Source organism: Ochotona curzoniae, unplaced genomic scaffold, assembly GCF_017591425.1.
Source record: "Ochotona curzoniae isolate NIBS_2020 unplaced genomic scaffold, NIBS_Ocur_1.0 patch433, whole genome shotgun sequence".
NCBI classification, from domain to species: domain Eukaryota; kingdom Metazoa; phylum Chordata; class Mammalia; order Lagomorpha; family Ochotonidae; genus Ochotona; species Ochotona curzoniae.
Window position 1 is genome coordinate 1,351,232 of NW_024467010.1, and position 23,775 is coordinate 1,375,006.

A 23,775-nucleotide genomic window follows, 5' to 3' on the forward strand; every position below is an offset into this window, starting at 1 on the left:
GAAGACTTTCAACCACATAGAGACTGGAAAAATATATTACTAAGTTAACAATGGATTAGAGAGGAAATTAAAGGGGAAATTTAAAAATTGCTTGAAACAAATGAAGGCATCAACACAACATATCAAAACTTATGGGACACAATCAAGGCAGTGTTAAGAGGAAAGTTCATCTCAATCAATGCTTATGTTAAGAAACTAGAAAAGCATCAAGTAAATCAGCTAACCTTACAGTTGAAGGAACTAGAAAAACAACAGCAAAGCAATCCTAAGATTACCAGAAAAAAAGAAATAATCAAAATAAGGGAGGAAATAAACCAGAGAGACCAAGAGAGCTGCACATAAGATCAATGAATCAAAGAGCTGGTTCTTTAAGAAAATCAACAAAATAGATTCCCCACTAGCCCAATTAATCAAAAAAAGGAGGGAGAAGATATGCATCAATAGCATCAGAGACGAGAAAGGAAACATAACAACAGATACCTCAGACAGACAGAGAATTATTAGGAACTATTACAAGCAACTACATGCAAACAAATCAGAAGACCTAGAAGAGATGAATAGATTTTTGGACACATACAATCTACCAAAACTGAATCAAGAAGCAATTAACAAATCTAAATAGATCTATAACATGCTCTGAGATTGCATCAGTAATTAAAGCCTTCCCAACCAAGAAAAGTCCTGGACCAGATGGCTTCACTGCTGAATTCTACCAAACATTTCAAGAGGAACTTACCCCAATCCTCCACAAGCTTTTCCAAACAATAGAAAGAGAGGCAATTCTTCCAAACTCTTTCTATGAAGCCAATATCACCTTAATACCAAAGCCAGAGAAACAACAGAAAAAGAGAACTACAGACCGAGTAGAACATAGATGCAAAGATCCTCAATGAAATATCAGCCAACAGGATCCAATAGTACATCAGGCAGATCATTCACCCAAACCAGGTGGGATTCATCCCAGGCATGCAGGAATAGTTCAACATTTGCAAATCAATAAATATGATACACCACATCAATAAAATAAGAAATAAAAACCATATGATCATCTCAATAGATGCAGAGAAGGCATTTGATAAAATCCAACACCACTTCATACTGAAAACCCTAAGCAAGATAGGCACAGAAGGAACATTCTACAACACAATCAAAGCAATTTATGAAAAACCCAATGCCACCATTCAGAACTCAACTAACAACTCCTGCTGGCACGGATACAGAGAAAGGTATCCTCCTTCACTGCTGGTGGGAGTGCAGGCTAGTACAACCACTATGGAAATCAGTATAGACAGTGCTTAGAGAATTGCAAATAAACATGCCATATGACCCAGCTATCCTGCTCTTAGGAATATACCCAGAAGAAATTAAAACTACGTATGAAATGGGAAACTGTAATCCTATATTTACAGCAGCACAATCTATAATAGCAAAGACATGGAAACAATCCAGATGCCTATCCAAAGAGGAGTGGCTAAAGAAACTGTGGTACATCCACTCCATGGAATATTATTCAGCCATTAAAAAAAATAAAATTATACCATTTGCAACTAGATGGTCTCAACTAGAGACCATTATGCTCAGTGAAATAAATCAATCCCAAAAAGACAAATACCATACATTCTCTCTAATATAAGGAATCCATCATGCAAATTGGAATGTACAGTGGTGGAGTAATGGAGACTACCATATCCAGATGTGAAGACACAATGCAACATGCATCTCTGCTTCCAAACAAAAGATGGACTCCCAACAAAAGTGTTGGACAAGGCCCGGCACGATGGTGTAGTGGTTAAGGCCCTTGGCTTTGCACGCCCAGGATCCCATCTGGGCACAGGTTCTAATCCCGGCAGCCCCGCTTCCCATCCAGCTCCCTGCCTGTGGCCTGGGAAGGCAGTCAAGGACGGCCCAAAGCTTTGGGACCCAGCAACCGCGTGGGAGGCCTGGAAGAGGCTCCTGGCTTCGGATTGGCTCAGCTCCAGCTGTTGTGGCCGCTTGGGGGGGAGGGGGTGAATCATGGAACAGAAGATCTTCCTCTCTGTCTCTCCTCTCTGTATATCTGCCTTTCCAATAAAAATAAAATAAACCTTTTTTTAAAAAAGTGTTGGATATATCTAGACAATGGGATGATAGACTGTTTGATACTGTCTATACCAACAATGACTGGACACAACTCAATAGTAGGCTGATGGAACTGTAAGTCCTTATGAAAAAACGCACTGTTGTGACAGTATGGGAGGGGAATCGCAAACTATACAGAATTGTACTATAAAATCTAAAAATCAAAATAAAGATTAAAAAAAATTAACCAAAATCTTTAAGAGTTGTCTTTTTTTATCTCTTTAAGAGAGGATACAAACAAATGAAAACGTTAATGCTAGGACCACCACCCCCAAAGGGTCAAAGATTTCATCAGATACCTCAACAAAGATGATGTACAAACAGCATGTAAGCACATGAAGAGATACTCATCATACATCAGCAGGGAAATGCAAATTTTAAAAATGCACCCCTCCCCCACAATGCTAACACAGCTATCTTCCACCTGCAAGCATTGACACACCAAATGGGAGCTGGTTTGTGTCCTGGCTGTTCTATTTCCTATTCAGCACCCTGCTTGTCTGAGAAAGCAGTAGTGGGTGGCCCAAGTCCTTGGGCCCCTGTACCCATGTGAGAGACCTGGAAGAAGCTCTTGGCTTCAGATCAGCTTAGCTCTGACTGTTGCACCCACGTGGGAGACTAGAGGATGGTTGATTTCTCTCTCTCCCCTCTCTCCCCTCTCTATGTAACTCTTTCAAAAAGCAAAACAAAAAAAACCCACCCATACACAATGAAGCATCACTACACATACACTGGAACATCCAAATCTCTAACACTGACATCACCAAAAGGTTAGCAAGGAACTGGAGCAACACAAACTTACACTGCTGGTGGGAATTCAAAGGACAATTTTACAGCTTCTTACAGAACAAACATATTCTTACAATATGATCCAACAATCATGCTCCTTGGTATTCATCCAAGAGTTGAAAACACATCCATGCAAAAACTTACATGTGGATGTTTATATTTATAGCAGCTTCATTCAAAATTGCCACAGCTTGCAAGCAACCAAGATGTCCTTCAGTAGGTAAATGGATAAATGCCATGAGAAGATGTGAAGGAATCTTAAATGCATATAACTAAGTGAAAGAAGCGAATCTAAAATTACCACACACAATATGATTCCAAATTCAACTTCCTGGAAAACTCAACAACTATGTAGCGAGTAAAAAGTCCAGTGGTTGTTGGGGTTTTGGGAGGGGAAGAGAATGGACAGGAAAGGATTTTAAGGTAGGGAAACCACTCTGCATGATACTGTCCATATCCGTATAATAGTGTATGAAAGCAAGAGTGAGCCCTGGAGTCAGTTACAGACTTTCAGAGTGTAATGACATGTCTAACCAACTGTACCTCTGTGTGAGGGAATTCTGAAACGGGGGCAGTGCTGTGTGTTTCTGGATGCGAAGACAGAACCAGGATTATAATAAATCTATATACTGTCTCTTAATTGTTCAGCTAAAACGGCTCTTAAAAAAAAAAATACATGAAATGGGCCCGGCAGCGTGGCCTAGCGGCTAAAGTCCTCGCCTTGAACACGCCGGGATCCCATATGGGCACTGGTTCTGATCCCGGCAGCTCCACTTCCCATCCAGCTCCCTGCCTGTGACCTGGGAAAGCAGTCGAGGACGGCCCAAAGCCTTGGGACCCTGCACCCGCATGGGAGACCTGGAAGAAGTTCCTGGATCCTGGCTTCGGATCAGCATAGCATCGGCCGTTGCACTCACTTGGGGAGTGAATCAGCGGATGGAAGATCTTCCTCTCTGTATCTCCTCCTCTCTGTATGTCTGCCTTTCCAATAAATAAATAATAATTTTAAAAATCTTTAAAAAAATACATGAAAGATAATTAGAGAACTCAATGGCTAAATCCTGCCCTGCATCTGCCAGGATTCCATATGGTGCCAGTGTGAGTCCTGGCAGCCCTGCTTCCCATCCAGCTCCCTGCCTGTGGCCTGGGAAAGCAGTCGAGGGCGGCCCAAAGCTTTGGGACCCTGCACCCACGTGGCAGACTCAGAAGAAGCTCCTGACTCCTGGTTTTGGACTGAAAACTCCAGCTTTTGCAGTCATTTAGGAGTGAACCAGCAGAGGACAGGAGATCTTTGTCTCTCCTCTCTGTATATCTGACTTTCCAATAAATATAAATATTTTTTTTTAAATTATCAACAGAGCAGACTAGAACAGAGACCAATACACTTTTCTTCCCTGTGAAAGTCATGTAGTGCTATTCTTTGCAAGTGACCTCTATGCCTTCTTGCCCAGATTATTTTTTCAGGTGCCCTTTCAAAAATCACGCCAATAGTTCACTGAGAGGCCATAGGTCAAATGTGGCCCATGGGCTAAAGTAAAGTAGGCCAAACACCAGACCAGATCCTTGCTTACCAAGTCAATTCCAGTCCCAGTTACTGACCCGAAAAAAACAAAACCGTGTACGTCCACACAAAAACCTGTACAAAACATTCTTAAAACCTTTAGTATATTGCTTCAAACTGGAAGCCACTACAATGGAAGAAAGGATAAGCAGATTACGTTATATTCATAAACAAAATACCACCTGTAGCAAAAAACTACTAATTAATGTCAACTACACAGCTCAATCTCAAAAAAAGTCATCAGATTAGTACAAGAAATCCTGTCCCCACCAACACCAAAAAAAAGCCCCAGAGAAACCACAATGAGTGAATCCACTGATGTGAAGTTTGAGAATAGGCAAAACCAATTCCTGGCGAAGGAAATCAGCCATGCTAGCAGGGGGCAGAGGGAGGACTTCGCGGGGCAGTAGAAATCTCCAGTATCTTGACACAGGTCAGTGTTTTGACAAATATAAAATTTATACATTTCACACTGTGCAAATTAATCTTATAAAATATTAAAAAGTAAAACAATAAAGCATTTTAAATATTACAAGTAGCTATTTAGCTCCAGCTTCTGATAGCTGGCTTCAGTGGATAAAATAACAAAGATAATTTTTTTTTAAAGTGTAACTCTTTCAGGCAGTTACCTGGGAGACCTGTAAAGTCTTCATTGTTGATAATAGAGAAAATAGTTTGTGTTAGCAGAAAATAATCAGCTACAAAGCAAACAGCAAAAAAGACATGGCTCCGACAGGATTTAAGAAAAAAAAAAAGCAAAAGCATCAAGGCTAACAACAGTATTTAGCCAAGCAGCTAACATGTTATTTCAGAGTCCCACTTCACACACTGGAGCACACAAGTCCAAGAGCTAGCTTCCTCCCCAATTCCAGGTCTTACTAACTCAGACCCCGAGAGGCAGCAGACAACCAGAAGTTGGGTTCCTGCTACTCAAGTGGAAGACCTGGACTGAGTTCAGGGCTCCTGGCTTTTGCCCTAGAACAGCCTCAGTTGCTTAAGGACATTTAGGAAAAGTAAGAAGCAACATTTGTTAGTTGTTTCTGAGACTGGTGCAATAACCATCAACCATTTTAGAAAATGCTCTCTTGAAAAACCATGAGGCTCATAACCACTTTCATCACAAACCCTTTACATAGCAAACCAGCCAGCAGCTCACTCGTCAATAGAAAGGATTTTCAGAATCCTATGCTCTGTACTAAGAATATCAGCTATGTCACCTCATTTACTTGTCAAATAATCCTGTAAGATTTCCTATTCTTTTAATCAGCACAATTGTCACATATTTTATTATTATCGTCCTCTAAAAGACACACATAAAAACCAAATGACCCAAAACCTAGAGGTTAGGTGATAATTCCACAGTTGGTCATTAGCGCAGCATGAATTTGAGCTGAGGTAGCTGGCCACACTCACCCGCCAAGGACTAATCTCACAAACTACTCTCTGTCCATCCACTGAATATATACATATCACCTAATCTTCATATATTCACAGCAACCAGGCACATCATAAAATAGAATTCTATTTTATGTTATATTTTTGCAAGATTTATCTATGAGGATGGCACTATGGTAGGGTGGTTAAGCTTAACACTATCTGCAACGAACTTTGAGTCCTGGCTGCTCCACTCCAGACCCAGCTCCTTGTTAATGCACTTAGGAAGCAGCAGAGGATGGCCCAGGTGCTGGGGCCCTGCACCTTAGAGAAAGTGCCTGCCTCTTGGCTCTGGCACGGCCCAGCACAGTTGCTGCAGCCATGTGGGAGAGAACTGATGGATGTAATCAAAAAGCAATCAACCTCATCTCAACCTCCCTTCTCTCTCTCTTCCTTCTATGTAACTCTGCCTTTCAAATAAATGAAAAATAAGTCATTAAAATAAAAGAATCCCATATTTGCTTCAAAAAAATAGCTTTACTTAAAAGGCCAGAGACAGAGTATACAGAGGGAGAGAAGGGGAAACAGGAGAAAGAGACGGAGATAGAGACAGACAGTTTTTCAATCTGCTGGTTCATCCCCAAATAGCTAAAACAAGCTGGGCTACATCAGGCAGAAGCCAAGAGCTTCTTTTGAATCTCTACCTGGGTGAACGGGGTCCAAGAACTGTGGATGCCTTGTGTTTTGCCTGGTGCACAAGCAGGAAGCTGAATCAGAAGTGGAGCAGCGAGGACATGAACCAGTGCCCACATGGGATGATGCTGCTGAAGGCAGCAGCTTACCCTGCCATGCCACAACCCTGGGCCTATGAAGCACACACTTGAAGGCTATCATCTCTTTAGACCGAACACATTCCAAGAGCAGTGAGCTGCTAGAAGACTCCTTAATTTTTTTTTATAAAGATTTATTTTATTTATTATTGGAAAGGCAGATATACAGAGAGAAGGAGATACAGAGAGATTCCATCCGCTGGTTCACTCCCTCAGTGGCCACAATGGTCAGAGCTGAACTCAATCCAAAGCCAGGAGCCAGGAGCCTCCTCCAAGCCTCCCACATGGGTGCAGGGTCCCATGGGGCAGTCCTCTGCTGCTTTCCCAGGCCACAGGCAGGGAGCTGGATGGGAAGTGGAGCAGCTGGAACACATATAACCACAATCCATAAGAAACCGAGGTGGATATAAAGCAAGGACTAGAATATCATGCCAGGCACAATTTAATATTTTTTAAGATCACATTTCATTTATTTTCATTTTATTTGAAAGATAGAAAGTGAAAGATCTCTGTCCACTGGTTCACTCTTCAAATATCCACCAATGCTCACAGCTGCGGGAGCCAGGCCAAACTGAGGAGCCCAGAATTCAGAGTACCCCATGTGGATGGCAGTGAACCATGTGCTTGAGCCACTGTTTGCTGCTTCCATGATACACTAGCGAAAAGCTGGCTGGCAAGCAGAGAGACAGCACCGTAATCAAAGACTCTGGTAACTACTGCACCAAACATTGTTCCCACCCTGCTTCAGCTCTAAGAAAAATCTGTGCCGGGGCCGGCGCGGTGGCGCAAGTGGTTAAGGTCCTCACCTAGCACGCCCGGGATCCCATATGGGCGCCGGTTCTAATCCCGGCAGCCCCGCTTCCCTTCCAGCTCCCTGCCTGTGGCCCGGGAAGGCAGTCGAGGACCGCCCAAAGCTTTGGGAACCTGCACCCGCGTGGGAGACCCGGAAGAGGCTCCTGGCTTCGGATTGGCATAGGATCGGCATAGTATCGGCCGTTGCGCTCACTTGGGGAGTGAATCATCGGATGGAAGATCTTCCTCTCTCTCCTCCTCTCTGTATATCTGCCTTTCCAATAAAAACATAATAAAAATAAATCTTTAAAAAAAAAAATCTGTGCCTAGAGGAGTTAATCTGTCTTTTTATACATACATATTTCACATTACATGGCATTATGTCACTAAATGTACTACAGTTTTGCTATCTACACTATTTCTGGTGTGATTAATTTATGATTTTATTTTTATTTACCCATTTGACAGCAGAATAAAATCAGAAAGAGTGCAACCAGAGCATGCTGATTCACTGCCCCTGTGCCAAGGCCTGCAACAGCAAGGAGGCCAACACTGACAGCTGGGGACTGTTAGAGGAACGACCAAAAAGAAGATTATTTATTTGAAAGCCACACAGAAAGACGCCTCCCATTCACTGATTCATCCCCCAAAGTCAGGAGCTAAGAACTCATTCAGGTCTCCCACTGGACAGAAGGGATCCAACAACATGGACCCTCACTCGCTACCATACTGTCGTCAGCTCTGCAAGAAGCTGGGACCAGGAGGACAGCCAGCACTCAGTCCCGAGGGTGGCAATGCAGGACACAGGGAGCCCTCATGGAAGTCTAGCCACTACATTAAAGCCCACACTGAAATCATTTCTACGGCCTTCTCTTTTTTTCATTTTTTTTTTAATTGGAAAGTCAGATATACAGAGAGGAGGAGACAGAGAGAAAGATCTTCCATCCGCTGATTCACTCCCCAAGTGGCTGCAATGGCCAGAGCTGAACTGATCCAAAGCCAGGAGCCATGGCTTTGGGCCATCCTCAACTGCTTTCCCAGGCCACAAGTAGGGAGCTGCATGGGAAGCAGGGCTGCGGGATTAGAACCGGCATCCATATGGGATCCCAGCATGTGCAATGCAAGGACTTGGGCCATTGGGCCACCAACCAGGCCCTCTTTTTTCATTTTCATTTTTTAAAGACTTATTTAATGCAGAGCAAGGTGATGTGTGTGTGTGTGTGGGGGGGTGGATGCGGGGGGGACAGAAGAAGAGAGAAAGAAAGATTCTCTTCTATCTGTTGGACAGACTAAAGCCAGGTCTCAGAAACTCTCTTGGTGTCCCAACATGGGTAGCAGGGACCCAAGCATCGAGACCATTAAATGACCATGATAGGCAGAACTGGGACAGGCCAAAGCCAGGACTGAGAAATTGTCTCCTGCTGTCCCAACATGGGTAGCAGGGATCCAAACATCCAGGCCATCGTCTACTGACTTTCCAGGTGCAACAGCAGGAAAAGAGTCAGAAAATGCAGTGACTGGGACTTGAATCAGCACTCTGATACACAGGCATCAAATTAGGGTTTAACCCACCATACCACAATGCTGGTCCCTATCAGTGCCCCCTAGGGCAGACACCATTACAACCCGTTTCCTCTCCTTCAGCTTCCTTCTGTCCCCTGTTCTGTGCACAGTAGCATCTCTAACTCCTGCAGGCAAGAGGATTCATTTAAGTGTGTTTGGTTTCTAAATCTCACCTAAATTAATTTTTGCCTTCCTCTTTTTCTGCTGGATGGGGTGGGGGGACTTAACTTACTTTAATATTGATTACATGGGCGAGGGGCTTGCAGACCCATGTGGGCCCAGAAGGTCAGGATGTGGAGGTTGGGCAACAAATGTTTCAGTCTTTTTTCCTGTGGGAGAGGTGGGGGGCATGCATCGCTACTTGCTATCAAACTGTATCAGTCTTCAAGGATGGAGATGATGGTTTAATGTTTCCTTGGAGACCCCAATGTGGGGAAGAATGTTCCATTGGTGTTAACCTCAGTGGTCTTGATTGTTGTGATAAGTTGTTGGCTTGTTACACTAGAGGTGAGAAATTCTTTCTAAGGTCTATTGGCTGACCTTGTCTACCTCAGTATGTACACAATTGGAAGTGCTTGCTGCAAAACTTCGCCAGGAGTATTAACCAATCTATCCTCTTCTCCTCCCCTTCTGATGAGGAGCTGGGTATCTTGTTTTTCCTGTGCATCTGGGTATGCTCTCTACTCTTGCTTGGGAATCATCAATGCAGGTGACCCAGTCCTGCAACATGTACTCTGGGTTCAAGCCACAGGTCCTTTCATTTTTCCCTGTGGTCAAGGTTCTAGTGCAGCAGTCCAAGTGGGGAGCACTCTTAGAAAACTTTTGGCGAAAAGGGGATGATGTGATGGCTTAACTGGCTAACCCTCCACCTACAAGCACCAGCATCTCACATGGGCGCTGGTTTATGTACCAACTGCTCCATTTCCAATGTAGCTCCCTGCTTGTGGCCTGGGAAAGCAGTGGAGGATAGCCCAGCTCCCTGGGACTATGCACCCACATGGGAGACCAAAGGAGGCTCATGGTTTTGGATTGGCTCAGCTCCAGGCATTGCAGATATCTGGGAAATGAACCAGTGGATGGAAGAATTTTCTCTCAGGAAATCCACCTTCCCAATAAAAATCAATAAAAAAACAAAAGGGGTGAGGGTGTGAGGGAAGGAAAGGAAAAAGAACAAAAAAGTGTTTGGTTGTTGGTTATTTTTTGAACCTGTCATTGATACTGTCTCAACCCAGATGTTTCGAAGAATGGAACTTGCATTATTTTAAACATATTGCTTACCCAATACTATGTCAATTAATTCCATAATGTTGTATATTGATACTGAGGTTTTGTTGGGGCTTTTAACTGACCGGAACTTTACTCTGTTAGCCCTATCTTCAGACCAGAGAAGGTCTCCCCAAGAGGCCACTGAACTTATCTGGACAATAAGATGCTGGACTTTATGCTAGGTATATGCTTGCAAGGAAGGAATCTCAACTGAACTTGAACTGTGGTTATGCAGCAAGGTGGAGGAATCCACCATGGGGGGAGGGGTATGGGAGGGGTGGGGGGAATCCCCAGTGCCTATAAAACTGTATCACATAATACAATGTTAATAACAATAAATAAAAAAAAGACCAAAAAAGAAAACACTTTTTAAAAATGTTATTGGAGGGCCCGGCTTGGTGGTCTAGTGGCTAAAGAGCTCGCCCTGAACGTGCCAGGATCCCATATAGGCACTGGTTCTAACCCCAGCTGCTCCACTTCCCATTCAGCTCCCTGCCTGTGGCCAGGGAAAGCAGTCAAGGATGGCCCAAAGCCTTAGGACCCTGCACTAATGTAGGAGACCTGGAAAAGGCTCCTGGCTCCTGGCTTTGGGACTGGAATGGAAGGTCTTCCTCTCTCTCTCCTCCTCTCTGTATATATCTCACTCTCCAATAAAAATTACAAAATCACTTCAAAAAAATGTTATTGGAAAGGCAGATTTGCAGACACAATGAAAGACAGGAAGCTCTTCCATCAGCCGGTTCACTTCCCACATGGCTACAATGGCCAGAGCTGAGCCCATCCAAAACAAGAGTCAGAAGCTTCCTCTGAGTCTCTCACATGTGTGCAGGGTCTCAAGGCATTAGGCTACCTTGTGCTGCTTTCCCAAGCCACAAGCAGCGAGTTTGGTTGGAAGTGGAACATCCAGGACACGAACCCAGTGTCCATATGTAATTCTGGTGCTTGCAAGGGGAGGATTAGCCAACTGAGTCGTTGTGCTGAGCCCATCTCTGTCCTTTTCAAATAAATAAATAAATCTTTAAAAGATAACTCATCAAGTTTTACTACTCTTGAACTGAAAAAAATTGTTTTATTTTGTTGTTATTCATACTCTGCCTTGCTGGCATTGTGACATTGGTAAACTGGCTTTGTTCTTTCTATTTTAAATATATTCCTTTTTTAAAAGATTCATTTTATTTTTGTTGGGAAGGCGGATATTCAGAGAGGAGAGACAGAGAGAAAGATCTTCTGTCCGATGGCTGATTTCCAAGCAGCCGGAACAGTCGGAGCTGAGCCAATCCAAAGCCAGGAACCTCCTCTGGGTCTCCCACACAGGTGCAGGGTCCCAAAGCTTTGGACTGTCCTCAACTGGTTTCTCAGGCCACAGGCAGGGAGCTGGACAGGGAGCAGGGCCACCAGGATTAGAAGCGGTGCCCATATGGGATCCCAGTGCATTTGAGGATAGGACCTTAAGTGCGACGCTATCGTGCCAGGCCATTTTTAAATATATTCTTTCAAGAGTGGTAAAATTAGGAACAAAAGGAGGAAATAGTCACAAGCAACTTAGCTTTTTCTTTGAAACAAACACACACTTAAAAGGTTATCTACAGGGCCTGGCATAATAGCTCAATGGCTAAATCCTTATTTTGCAAGTGCCAGTATCCCATATGGGCACCATTTTGTGTGTTGGTTGCTCCACTTGTCATCCAGCTTGCTGCTTGTGGCCTGGGAAAGCAGTTGAGGATGGCCCAAAGCCTTGGGACCCTGCACTCGTGAGGGAGACCTGGAGAAAGCTCCTGGCTCCTGGCCTCTGATCACTGCAACCATTTGGGGATGTAAGATTTTCTCTGTCTTTCCTTCTCTCGTAAATCTGACCTACCTTTCCAATAAAAACATAAATTTTCAAAAGAAAAAAAGGAAGGGGTGTCTACAGTAAACAGCATGAGAGCTGTCTTGAAGGAACCAATCACTCCAATGCTACTAGAACTACTCTTTAAGAGATATTTCTTTTGGGGCTAGCGCCATGGCTCATTTAGCTAATCCTCCAATTGAAAGCACCAGAATCCCATATGGGTGCCAGTTATTGTTTCAGCTGCTCTACTTCCAACCCAGCTCCCTGCTTGTGCCCAGGATAACAGTAGAGGATGGCCCAAAGCCTTGGGACCCTGCATCCACGTGGGAGATTCAGAAGGAGCTCCTGACTGGCAGCTCAGCTCTAATCATTGCAGCCATTTGTGGAGTGAACCAGCAGATGCAAGAGCTTTCTCTCTCTCCTCTGTAACTCTGCATTTCTAATAAAAATATCTTTAATTTTTTTTTTTGAAAGGTCAGAGTTACAGAGACAGAAGGAGATAGAGAAAGCAGTCTTCCACCCACTGGTACTCTCCACAAATGGCCTCCAACAGCAGAGCTGGGCTGATCCAAAGCCAGGAGCTTCCTCTGGGTCTCTCACATGGGTTAGGGGGCCCAAGGACCTGGGCCATCCTTTGCTGCTTTCCCAAGTGCGTTATTAGGGAGCTAAATTGGATGTGGTGCAGCCAGCACCTGAAGCAGAGCCGATATAGAATAACTGACAAGTTTGTGGAAGCTTAGCCTGCTGTGTTCACAGTGTTAGCCCCTAAACTACTCCTTGAAAGACCTCCAAACTCTCCTGATTAAGTTAACCCAACAATGATATAGAGCTGGCAAGCACAAAATGAACTCTAGACTAGTCTCATTATTCATCAGCAGAAACAAATTCTAAATGAAACACTACCAATAAAATTCAGCAGTAAAACATGATTGTGTCATTACATGGATGGTTCACATTGATATTAGAAAGCCTGCTGAGACAATGCCACATGAATGAAAGGAAGGAAAAAAGCAAAGGTAATCACCATAGGCACCAAAAAGCAATCAGATAAGCCTGGCAGCTAATAAATGAGGAGCGGATTAAGGCTCAATTTAAAAAATACACTACTGACTTCAAATCAAAGTTTATGTCATGTTAATACTAAAACAGTAGATTCATTTGCACCTAAGTAAAATACAGTACAGGGATACCCGACAGCAAAAATATTAGCAGAAATATTGGCAAGGAGAAAGCAAAAGTAGCAATAATGCAAAAAAATACTGATCTGGAAAATTCAAGACAATCACTAGAAAGCATATTAAATAAGAATTTCATAAAGTAGCTAAGTTATCAGAATTACATAAACACACTAATTTATATTTGAATAATAGTCATATGCGAGACAATCAAAAACTTACTGGTTTAAAAAAAAAACTATCTCCTTTAACAAAAACACCGACAAAACTCCACAGTTAATAAGACATATTTTTTCTGAGTAACTTGATTCTCCACAAGAAGCTCTAAGCTGCGTGGCAGGCATTTGGCCTCATGGTTGAGATGCCCAGATCCACAATGGAGCACCTTGGTTCGCTAACCAGCTCCAGCTCCTCTAGCTGCTGCTTAGGCAGGCAGGAGCAGCTAGGGCTACCACACACTTGGAAGACCTCATCCCAGTCCCAGCTGTTGGGAGGCATTTGGGGTTCTTTTTGTGTACATCTGTTTCTCAAATAAATAAATTTGGGTGTGGGGAGACTACTTTGTATGTGCAGGATAAGAAGATGTAAGAAGCCACAAAACTGCTAAATGATTTCCTAAGATGCAATACAACCCTAACCAAACTCCTATCACTGCTGTTTACTTTTGAAGAGCAGTCCCAACATTTATCTGAAATGGTGGTTCCCAGACCTGATGGCCATGATAGCATTTAAGGAACTACCCAGGATGTTAGTGTCCATGCTACACCCACAGAGGTTCTAACTTGACTGGTTTACAGTAGGGTTCAGGCACCACATTTTCACCAACTATTCCAGCTACTATATAACTAGGGTTGAGAACTACACACCTCAAAGAGCAACCAGCACCACTGTATACTCAAATGCATTATGCAGGGGCAAGCATTCACATCTCACCTTGAAGTACCTGGATTCAATACCCAGTTCCAGTGCCTGGACTCCAGTTCCCTGCTAATGAAGACGTTGGCAGCCACTGATCCCTGCCTTCCATACAAGGAATGTAAAGCTGTTTCAGCTTTACCCATTCCAGGTAGTTAACAGGCATCTGTAGAGCGAACGATGGATGGAAGTTCTGTCTCTCTGCTTCTCAAATGAGCATGTTAATTAATTTTTAAAAGTTTATAACTGGGGCAGTAAGTTCTGGCACAGGAATAAAAAAAGACCAATGAAACCAAAGACTCCAGAACTAAAACTCACTCATCCAAATTTAAAAATATATAACGCATATATCTAACACATCATACCACAGAGAAAAAAAAAAAGACAACCAATATCTTAAAAATAGTCCAACCAAAATAATCCGTTGTTGGCGGCGGGTGTCAATGCTTGGCGTGGTACATGCATGGTGGCACCGCCAGTTAAGCTGTCACTTGGGGTGACTGCAAGCTTCCCAATTTAGCTCCCCTTTAACACATACAGGAGGCAGAAGTACCTGGGTTCTTTTCATCCACTGAATTCCAAGGTGCAGTTTCTGGTTCCTGGCTTCAGCCTGGACCAGCCCTGTTACAAGCAACTGGAAAGACAACCAGTGGATGGAAGATATCTCCTGCACACACCCTGTCCATCTCTCTCTTGAGCAAAAATTACTCAAGCTAAAGATGCAAGAAAAAGAGGTGGGCATTTCAAGGAGAAGTTAAAATGCCTAGTGGCAACCTTCATGAACTTCTGAAATAAACTACAAAGAAGACAATTTGCATAACATAATGGCACATTTTAACAGCATCCAGTGGTGGTAAGATTTGGCTAAGGACTCACAGAGTTGTGGTAATAGTGTTAATCTATACAATATTTCCACAAATGCAGATATGCTTTAAGCCAGAACTACGTCTTCCAAGAATCCATCCAGCTTTGTAAAGATCAATGTACAAGTATGTTCAAAGCAAAACACTGCAAAAAACATACATGATTTGCCTACAGGACAAAAGTCTACATAAATTCAAACAGACCCAAACCAGGGAGTACTATCTGGAAGAGTGAAGTGACAGCTGTACGGACCACAGAAAGACTCCTAAGCTGTAACACGAAGTGAAGGTAGCGAAGTCACACTCTCTGTACTCAATGGCAGGGCCCAAGGCACTGGGTACTGCTTTCCCAGGCCAGAAGCAGGGAATTGGGTTGGAAGTGGGAGCACCTGGCACACGAATTGAACTGGTGCCCACATGGGATCCCAATGCTTGTAGGTGGAGGATTAGCCAATTAAGCCATCATGTCAGCCTCTACACCACACTTCTAAACCTATGCTGGCTCTGTTGTAATGTGACAGAGGAAAAAAGGGTTTAAAACAGATTTCTGGGCCTGGTGCTATGGCCTGGTGGCTAAATCCTAACCTTGCAAGCATTGAAATTCCATATGGGCAATTGGTTCCTGTACTAGCTGCTCCAATTCCCATCCAGCTCTCTGTTTGTGGCCTGGAAAGGCAATAGAACATGGCCCAAAACCTTAGAACACTGCACCCATGTGGCAGACCCAGAGGAAACTCCTGGTTCCTGGCTTTGGATCAGCTCAACCCCGACTGTTATGGCCATTTGGGGAGTGAACCAGTAGATGGAAGATCTTTCTGTATCTCTTCTCCGTAAACCTGCCTTTACAAAAAAAAAATCTTAGCGGGGGAAAAATAAGACTTCCATCTTGCTCTAACTATTCGCACACTGTTTATTCTTTTGTCCAATCTGATGGGACAAGACTAATATTTCCAAGTGCTAGCTCTCCATCAACTGCTTCGGGATGCCCCTAAGAAACAAGCGACGACTGCTCTCCTGCCACTGTCACTGCTAGAGTAATATTCACAAAGTCAGACATTCCTTTCCTTTCAAGAAAGATCACCTTGTACAAAGCAAAAATGCTCAGAACGAAAGAAAAAAACCTAAGCACACAGAACACAAACTGTTGTAACTTTAATTAGATGGTAGAGAGCAACCCAGCACAAAAAACTAACAATAATCCAAACATTATCCTCAACAAATTATCAGAACCATATAAATTAACAGGTTCATAAGAACTGAAATATGCATTTTCCTTATTTTGCATAAAAATCTGTAAACCTGGGCCCCAGTTTGTATCCCTACTCTGCTCCATGCTTGTGGCCTGAAACAGCAGTTGAGGATGGCCCAAAGCCTTGGGACTGTACAACTGCATGAGAGACCCGGAAGAGGTTCCAGGCTCCTGGATTCGGATTGGCTCAGCTCCGGCCATTGTGGCTGTTTGGAGAGTGAACCAGTGGACAGAAGATCATTCTATCTCTCCTTCTCTCTGTAAATCTGACTTTCCAACAAAAATAAATAAATCTTTTTAATAAAAATTCTGTAAAGACAAATCATGACATGCAGACCACAGGAAGCAAACATGAAGTGAATCCTGATGCAAAGGACTGTTGACAATGGTTCTCCCAGGGTGAGTCAAGGATGCAGACCCACACACGGAGGGGTCAGGGAGAAGCAGGGGGATGGATAGTGTCAGAACCACAAAGATACGATGCATCTCATTCCCAGCAACACAGCAGGCTTTTCCAGCTGCTCCAGGACCTGTGATACCACTGTGCTAAATGGTAATAGACTGTGTACCTGTGCCCCACAATTCTGTTTTAGTAACTAACACAGTATATAGTGATACAACACACACTTGAAAGAAATCTTTCTGTACCACCCCAATAATTTTTAAGATGACTCAGAAGTCCTGAGGCCAAAATATTTGAGAACCACTGCTTTAATGCCAGTATGTTTCCTGTACGTGTGATTTAAATCCTTAAATTAAAAAAGGGTTATCTAAACCAGATTTTATGGAGCAAAGAGTGAATTAGGAAGGAAGAACTATGAATCTATCCAGGAACCACATGCCCAACAAAATCTCTTCTCAACCTGACTCTACAAGGCTTTCCTCCAATGCCAGGTCTGACTAAAACCTAAGCCTACATTCCCTTCTACAAATGTTTCAAAAAAGATGGTGATCACAATGTTGAAAATTACTCCACACTAAATTAGGGTTGAAAAAAGCCTTTCCTTTGCTAAGAGACTCACAGAATCACAGGAACTCACATCTATCACTTAACTCTCTCTCCTTGACCTTGAGGGCTAACTGTATTCTAATTTTCCCCCATCAAATCCAAAAGCCACATAGTCTCCTGTTCTGGATTCTGGAGACTCCCTTGCTGGAACCCAAGGCTGTCCTTCAGAAGCCCCTGGTCACAGGGCCTCTCAAGGTGCCATCACATCTGTGGCACTGGAGCTACCTGGCTCTGCACTCTGTTTCCCCTGGCAGCCTCCATCTATCTAAGCTGTCTCACTCCTAGCCTGGCATTTGCTTTCTCTCCTCTTTCAGTTCATACTTAGAATTGTAACTGGTGACTCTCATTTGTCGCTAGGGTACAACACTTCACAACCTCCTAGCAGCCTCTTAAAGCCCAGCATGCATGCAGGGTTGCACCCCAATTTATGCTCAGTCTGCATTCCTAGCAAGCTCTGAGGCAATGCTGATGCTGCTGGTCCAGGCAGCCCACTTGGAGGACTATTGCCATGAGGTGTCCACTGGGACCCAAGGAGTCTTGCTTCCTGCAGTGCAACCACTGCTCCCTTGTTAACCACAGCAGGGAGCCAACCACCCAGAAAAGAGAGTGTAACAACAGAGATGTCCCGGGGAGGCGTACAGAAAGGACACAGATGAGGCTTCATCGGCCAGAGAAGGGGAGATTAAACATCATCCCTGATCAGATTCCTTGCTGATATAACAAAAAGCTGATTCCAAAACACGTCCCCAACTTTCAGTCAGGTACTCCTCTATTTTTATACATCTTCCTCAGAGGCTGACAACCATGCCCAGACCAAAGGCACTCTCTGTATCTTCCAATTGCCTGACATGCAGGCTATTCTCCTGGTGGCTTTTTAAAGAATTCCCATTTTTTATAACATGGGGCAAAAAAACTTTACACCAAAAACAAAGGCTCCAAGTAGACAAAGTGTTTCCTCCAAATGCAGGGGGCTCGTGGAAAGCCCAACAGAGAACAGGAACAGATCATGCAGTCCTATTTTAACAGATTATTTGAAGGGAAAAGCTTGAAGTCAGGTAACAGACATGAAAGCACTTCAGTGTACTTACCTTGGGCATGCCTCCAGCCTGGGCAGTGTTCAGTCCTGCGTGGCCAGCCATCTGTGGGGAAACCTGCGTTAAGGTCTCAGCCAGCACACTGCTCGTGGCCCCTTGCATGGCCGGCGTAGCATACGGCATTCCAGCTCCTCTTCCTCTGCCAGCAGCTCCAAGAGATCCATTCATGACTTGCGCCTGCCCTTGCTGGGCCTGATTCATCAAGCTATGGCCAGAGTTACTGTTGAGGAGGCCTGGGTGGGTCTGGTTGAAGTTAGCGCTCATGCAGATTCCAGGTCCAGTCTGTGACGTAGCAGGGCTGCTGGTGACCAGCCCCACTTGCTTTTGTGCTTGTGGATTCAGTGCTTGGGAAGCAGGGGGGGTAGGCCCAGAGGTACTGGCTGCCTGCTTGGACAGGCTGGGGGCAGAAGAATCTCCCTGGTTCAGAGGGCTCTTACCCATGGCGCCCAGGCTGGCCAAGTTTGTACTGTTGGGCTGCCCTTGAGCCTGGCCCCCAAGACCCTGCTGCACCGGGCTGCTGGCGCTCACATTTCCTAGTCCTGGGTTGACAGCAGAGCTGCTGCCTCCTCGCAGAAGCTCCGACAGCTGTTTATGTTTGGAAGCAGCATCTGGAACAAGGCTCCCACTGTTTAAAAGACCTAATTCTCCTCCATTGGGGATCAGTTCATCGGGAAGATCATTTTCCAAGTCAAACAATGATCCAAAATCTAGAAATTAAACAGAAATGAAAATGAGAAGCTAAGCAAGCATAACAGCTCTTCCATTGTGGCATCCTATGATCTTATCCTATTGGGGCATCTAGCACACAGCATTCACATGTCCTGGGTGTAAGTGTCAGAAAATAAAACAAGGAAAAGCACTTTAAAATTCTGAAGAAATAAAAGGTTCAAAGCAATGCGAGAAGGGGCAGCTTCACTAAACCTCACATAATTAAACCACAGTATGAGCACACACTCAGATATACAGAGTGAGACAGAGCAATGGGACCCAGATATCCATTGAGTTACCATGTGGAAATGTAAATGTATAAAAATGTAACTGGGTATGAGGTCAGATCAATAATAATTTGGGAAAAATACATCCCACCTCTAAGTTACTGCATATTTAGAAGTAAAATTATCAGGGGGGAAGAGGAAAGAAATAAGCCTCTTTCCCAGCATGATAGCCTTGCGGCTAAAGTCCTCGCCTTGTACGCACCAGGGTCCCATATGGGCACCAGCTTGTGTCCTGGCAGCTCCACTTCCCATCCAGCTCCCTGCCTGTGGCCTGGGAAAAGCAATTGAGGATGGCCCAGGGCCTTGGGACCCTACACCCATGTGGGAGACCCGGAAGAAGCTCTGGGCTCCTGGCTTCAGATTGACTCAGCTCCAACCACTGTGGCCACTTGGGGAATGAATCGGCGGACAGAAGATCTTCCTTTCTGTTTCTCCTCCTGTCTGTATATCTGACTTTCCAATATAAATAAATATATAAATCTTAGAAAAAAAAAACCCTAACAGGAAATGAAATCAGTAACTCCACAAAGGCTGTATAAAATAATACTTATACAGAAACTCGAAATAATTAAAAATAAGAGCTTACAAATACATGAATGATATGAAAAGGTAAATGTCAATCACACAGAAAGAGAAGCACAATGACTCCCAAGCGTAAAACACAAACCAGACAAAGGACACAGAGCAGTGAATCACTCCAAAGGAAGGTAAAACAGTCCACAAAACAAATCATCCTTCTTGGTAAAGTAACAAATGAAAATTAAAACGATAGCTCTGTAAAAAACTGGTCTGTCTCCACCATCTCCAGGCCCTAATACCAGCACTGCTGAACACACAGCGGCCAGGCTGCACATGCACAGTACAAGAGATACAGCTTGTTGCTCATGTTTGCAGTCTGTATAACATTAAAGCGCACGACACGCAGCACCATCCAGCCTGGAGAGACGCTCTCTAGCCTCCAGCCTGAAGTCCAGCTCTTCTCACTCAGCTGTGTGACCTTCAGTAGCTTACTGAGCCTCTCTGCCCCTCAGATTTCCCACCTAGAAACTAACAGCGATACTGGCCTCTACAGCTCCATGGTGACAGACCATCATGTCTCTCACTGAACACATCGGCTGGCAAAACTGATTCTTAAGAGACTGCCTCAGATTTTCCCTGACCACAGGAGAAACAGCGTCCAGGTAAGCCAAGCACCTAACCTGCCTCCTCAGTGTACATGACACGATCCCAGCTAGAGCAAGCCCAAAGCACAAGGGATTCGGTCAAAGTTCTTTCTAACAGTAAGATATGCTCAGAGGCAAAGCAAACAGAAAACCTCTTCTTTACCGACAAAATTTCTTTTTTTTCTTTTAAAGATTTATTTATTTATTGGAAAGTCAGATATACAGAGAGGAGGAGAGACAGGAAGATCTCCCTTCCGATGATTCACTTCCCAAGTGAGCGCAACGGCCGATACTATGCCGATCCGAAGCCAAGATCCAGGAACATCTTCCAGGTATCCCACAGGGGGTGCAGGGTCCCAAAGCTTTGGGCTGTCCTCGACTGCTCCCCCAGGCCACAAGCAGGGAGCTGGATGGGAAGTGGAGCTGCCAGGATTAGAACTGGCGCCCACATGGGATCCCAGCACGTTCAAGGCGAGGACTTTAGCCGCTAGGCTACGCTGCTGGGCCCAACTGACAAAATTTCAACCAGCTTCCAGCCAGGGCAGGAGACTTTTCTCTCGATTATGAATGGCTACAGTAATAACAAAAATAACTACACTGAGGAACCCAGGACTCTCCCTCAGTCCTGACTCTGATTTCTTGTTGTGAGAGAAAACAACACTTCCTAGGCTACTGCTCCAGTGCAGCACATTAAACTACAGCCTGGCACACGGCCATCTCTTGTTAGAGAACTGGTGTGTGCCCCATGAGCCAGCTTCAGATCAAGCTCCCTACTCGTGCACATGGAAGGGTGCAAGTGATTCAAACTAGGCTCCTGGATCCTGGCTTCAGCTTGGCCCAGCCTGGATGTTGTAGATACTTGGAGAGTGGATCAACAGTTAGAAAATAACTAGTGCTTTCTCTCCTCACTCCTTCTCCCTCCTGCTTCCCTCACTCCTCCATTACTATGCCTTTCAAGTAAACTAATTGGTAAATCTTTAAAAACAAAACAAAGCAAACAAAACCCATTTCCTATGATTTAGCTAAACTTTAATGTAACAGATGAAAGAATCCTGCTATGCTGATCCTATTCAGGATGAAGTCCAACACTGGAGCATGGCCTGTGAGGTCAGCGGAAAGGCCAAAACCTCTCGTCACTTTTCCCCAGTAAAACAGCAAGCTGTCACACAACCGGAGACCCGTGTTCATACACACTCTCTTGTCTAGGAAAGTGCATGTTCACGCCATTCAGATTAAACAGTGCTTGAGAAAGCTCTCTAGGCCACCCCTGCAGTGCAGGAGGGGTCAACCGACCCTTCCAACCCCCAAATTCCCTGTACACCACACACAAGCCTAGCAAGCCACCTCAGCACCGCCCGAGGGATCATGAGCCGAACACCTGTCTCTTTCCACAGAGCCTCTGAGAGCAGCGTGCGCGGTAGAAGCATTTCCTCTAAGCAGTCAGCACACAGTCCTGAGAATGACAGCCCACTGCATGCATTCACAGTCAAGCACTGCTACGATACCTAATTACACTGCCCTCAAGCAATGTTGCTGGGTGTCCAACAATGCCTTTCACTACATTTGTTTTCCTAACCTAAAATCCAATCCAAAAATCCCAACACATTTAACTGTCATGTGTTTGTCCTCACTTAATTCAGAAAAACTCCTCTGCCTTGTCTTTTGTTAAGTTTTTTATAAGCTTACTTGCTTGTAGGAGATGCAGAGAGAGGGAGACAGATACAGACCGCTGCCATCCACTGGTCACTCCCATTATGTCTGCAACAGTTAAGGCAGGACCTGGAACTACAGCCAGCAGCTCGCAGCTCAGATCTCCCTGGCAGTCACTGCTATCTCCATAGGCCTACGATAACAGGATGCCGGAACCAGGAGCCACAGCCAGGAAGAGAACCCAGACATTTTGATGTAGGAACAAGCATCTTAACTGCTACACGAAATGCCCACTCCCAGAACTGACATGAAGAATACAGAAAGGTCAATTGTTTGTGGAAGGTCACTCAGTTTGGGGGTATCTCCTCATGCTCACACAGTCATCTGGCAGCAGCTCCATTGCACAGTTTTGATGCAATTAGCTGCACATAATCTGGAAATTCAGTCATGTTTCCAGAAATAAAGGTCACATGAAACCAAGCTTTTGAAAAGAAACCTCCATAATAACCCACGTTCTGTGTGTTGCCTTCCAATCTGTCCACATGCACACACTCTCTACTGAATTCTTTTTAAAAAATACATTCTCAAACATGCTCAATTCAAAGAAAAATTTAGTACTGTTTAATCTATGAGCAAGAAAACAGAACTTCACATATTTGAGGATGCAGACCATTCCGACACCATCTTTCCTTCCTACACACAGGGTGAAAGGTGAAGAGACCCCACAGGGGTGAAGCAATGGCATAGTGGGAAAAGCTGCAAAATGTAGTGCTGCGGGGCCGGCGCGGTGGCGCAAGTGGTTAAAGGTCCTCGCCTTGCACGCCCGGGATCCCATATGGGCGCCGGTTCTAATCCCGGCAGCCCCGCTTCCCTTCCAGCTCCCTGCCTGTGGCCTGGGAAAGCAGTCGAGGACGGCCCAAAGCTTTGGGAACCTGCACCCGCGTGGGAGACCCGGAAGAGGCTCCTGGCTTCGGATCGGCATAGCATCGGCCCGTTGCGCTCACTTGGGGAGTGAATCATCGGATGGAAGATCTTCCTCTCTGTCTCTCCTCTCTGTATATCCGCCTTTCCAATGAAAAAATAATAAAAATTAAAAAAAAAAAAATGTAGTGCTGCCATCCCATATGGGTGTTGATTTCAGAACCAGTTGCATCCTTTACAATCCAGACCCCTTCTAATGGCATGGCAAAGCAGTAGAAGATGGCACAAGTGTTTGGGCCTCTTCACACACATGAAAGTCCCAGAAGCTTCCAGTTAATGGCTTCCAAATGGGCCAGCTCTAGCTGTCGTGGTTATCTGGGGAGTGAACCAGCAGGTAGACATCTGTTAACTCTGCCTTTCAAATAAATAAATAAGTCTTGAGACACACATACAGAGAGAGAGAGAGAGAGAAAGAGAGAGAGATCCCACCATGCACTGTAAACTACCATAGGCAGCAAACAAGCTCCCAGTATTTTGTCCTTAAATCTGGAACAATCTTCAGAAGCTCCCAACTGGCTCTTTCAAGCTTTTCTTAGGAGGAGGAGGCCAAACAGCAG

At 44.5% G+C, this 23,775-nt stretch overlaps 1 protein-coding gene across 2 annotated transcripts in view; it reads right to left on the reverse strand.

Annotated features, from left to right (window-relative positions):
• The window catches only part of LOC121167857 (CREB-binding protein), a 142,829-nt gene that overhangs the window by 91,952 nt on the left and 27,102 nt on the right, over positions 1-23,775 (reverse strand). For both annotated transcript variants that reach the window (XM_040997550.1, XM_040997551.1), the window contains exon 2: positions 18,424-19,136. In XM_040997550.1, the coding sequence (XP_040853484.1) occupies positions 18,424-19,136 (713 nt within the window). The remainder of the gene's footprint in view (positions 1-18,423; positions 19,137-23,775) is intronic.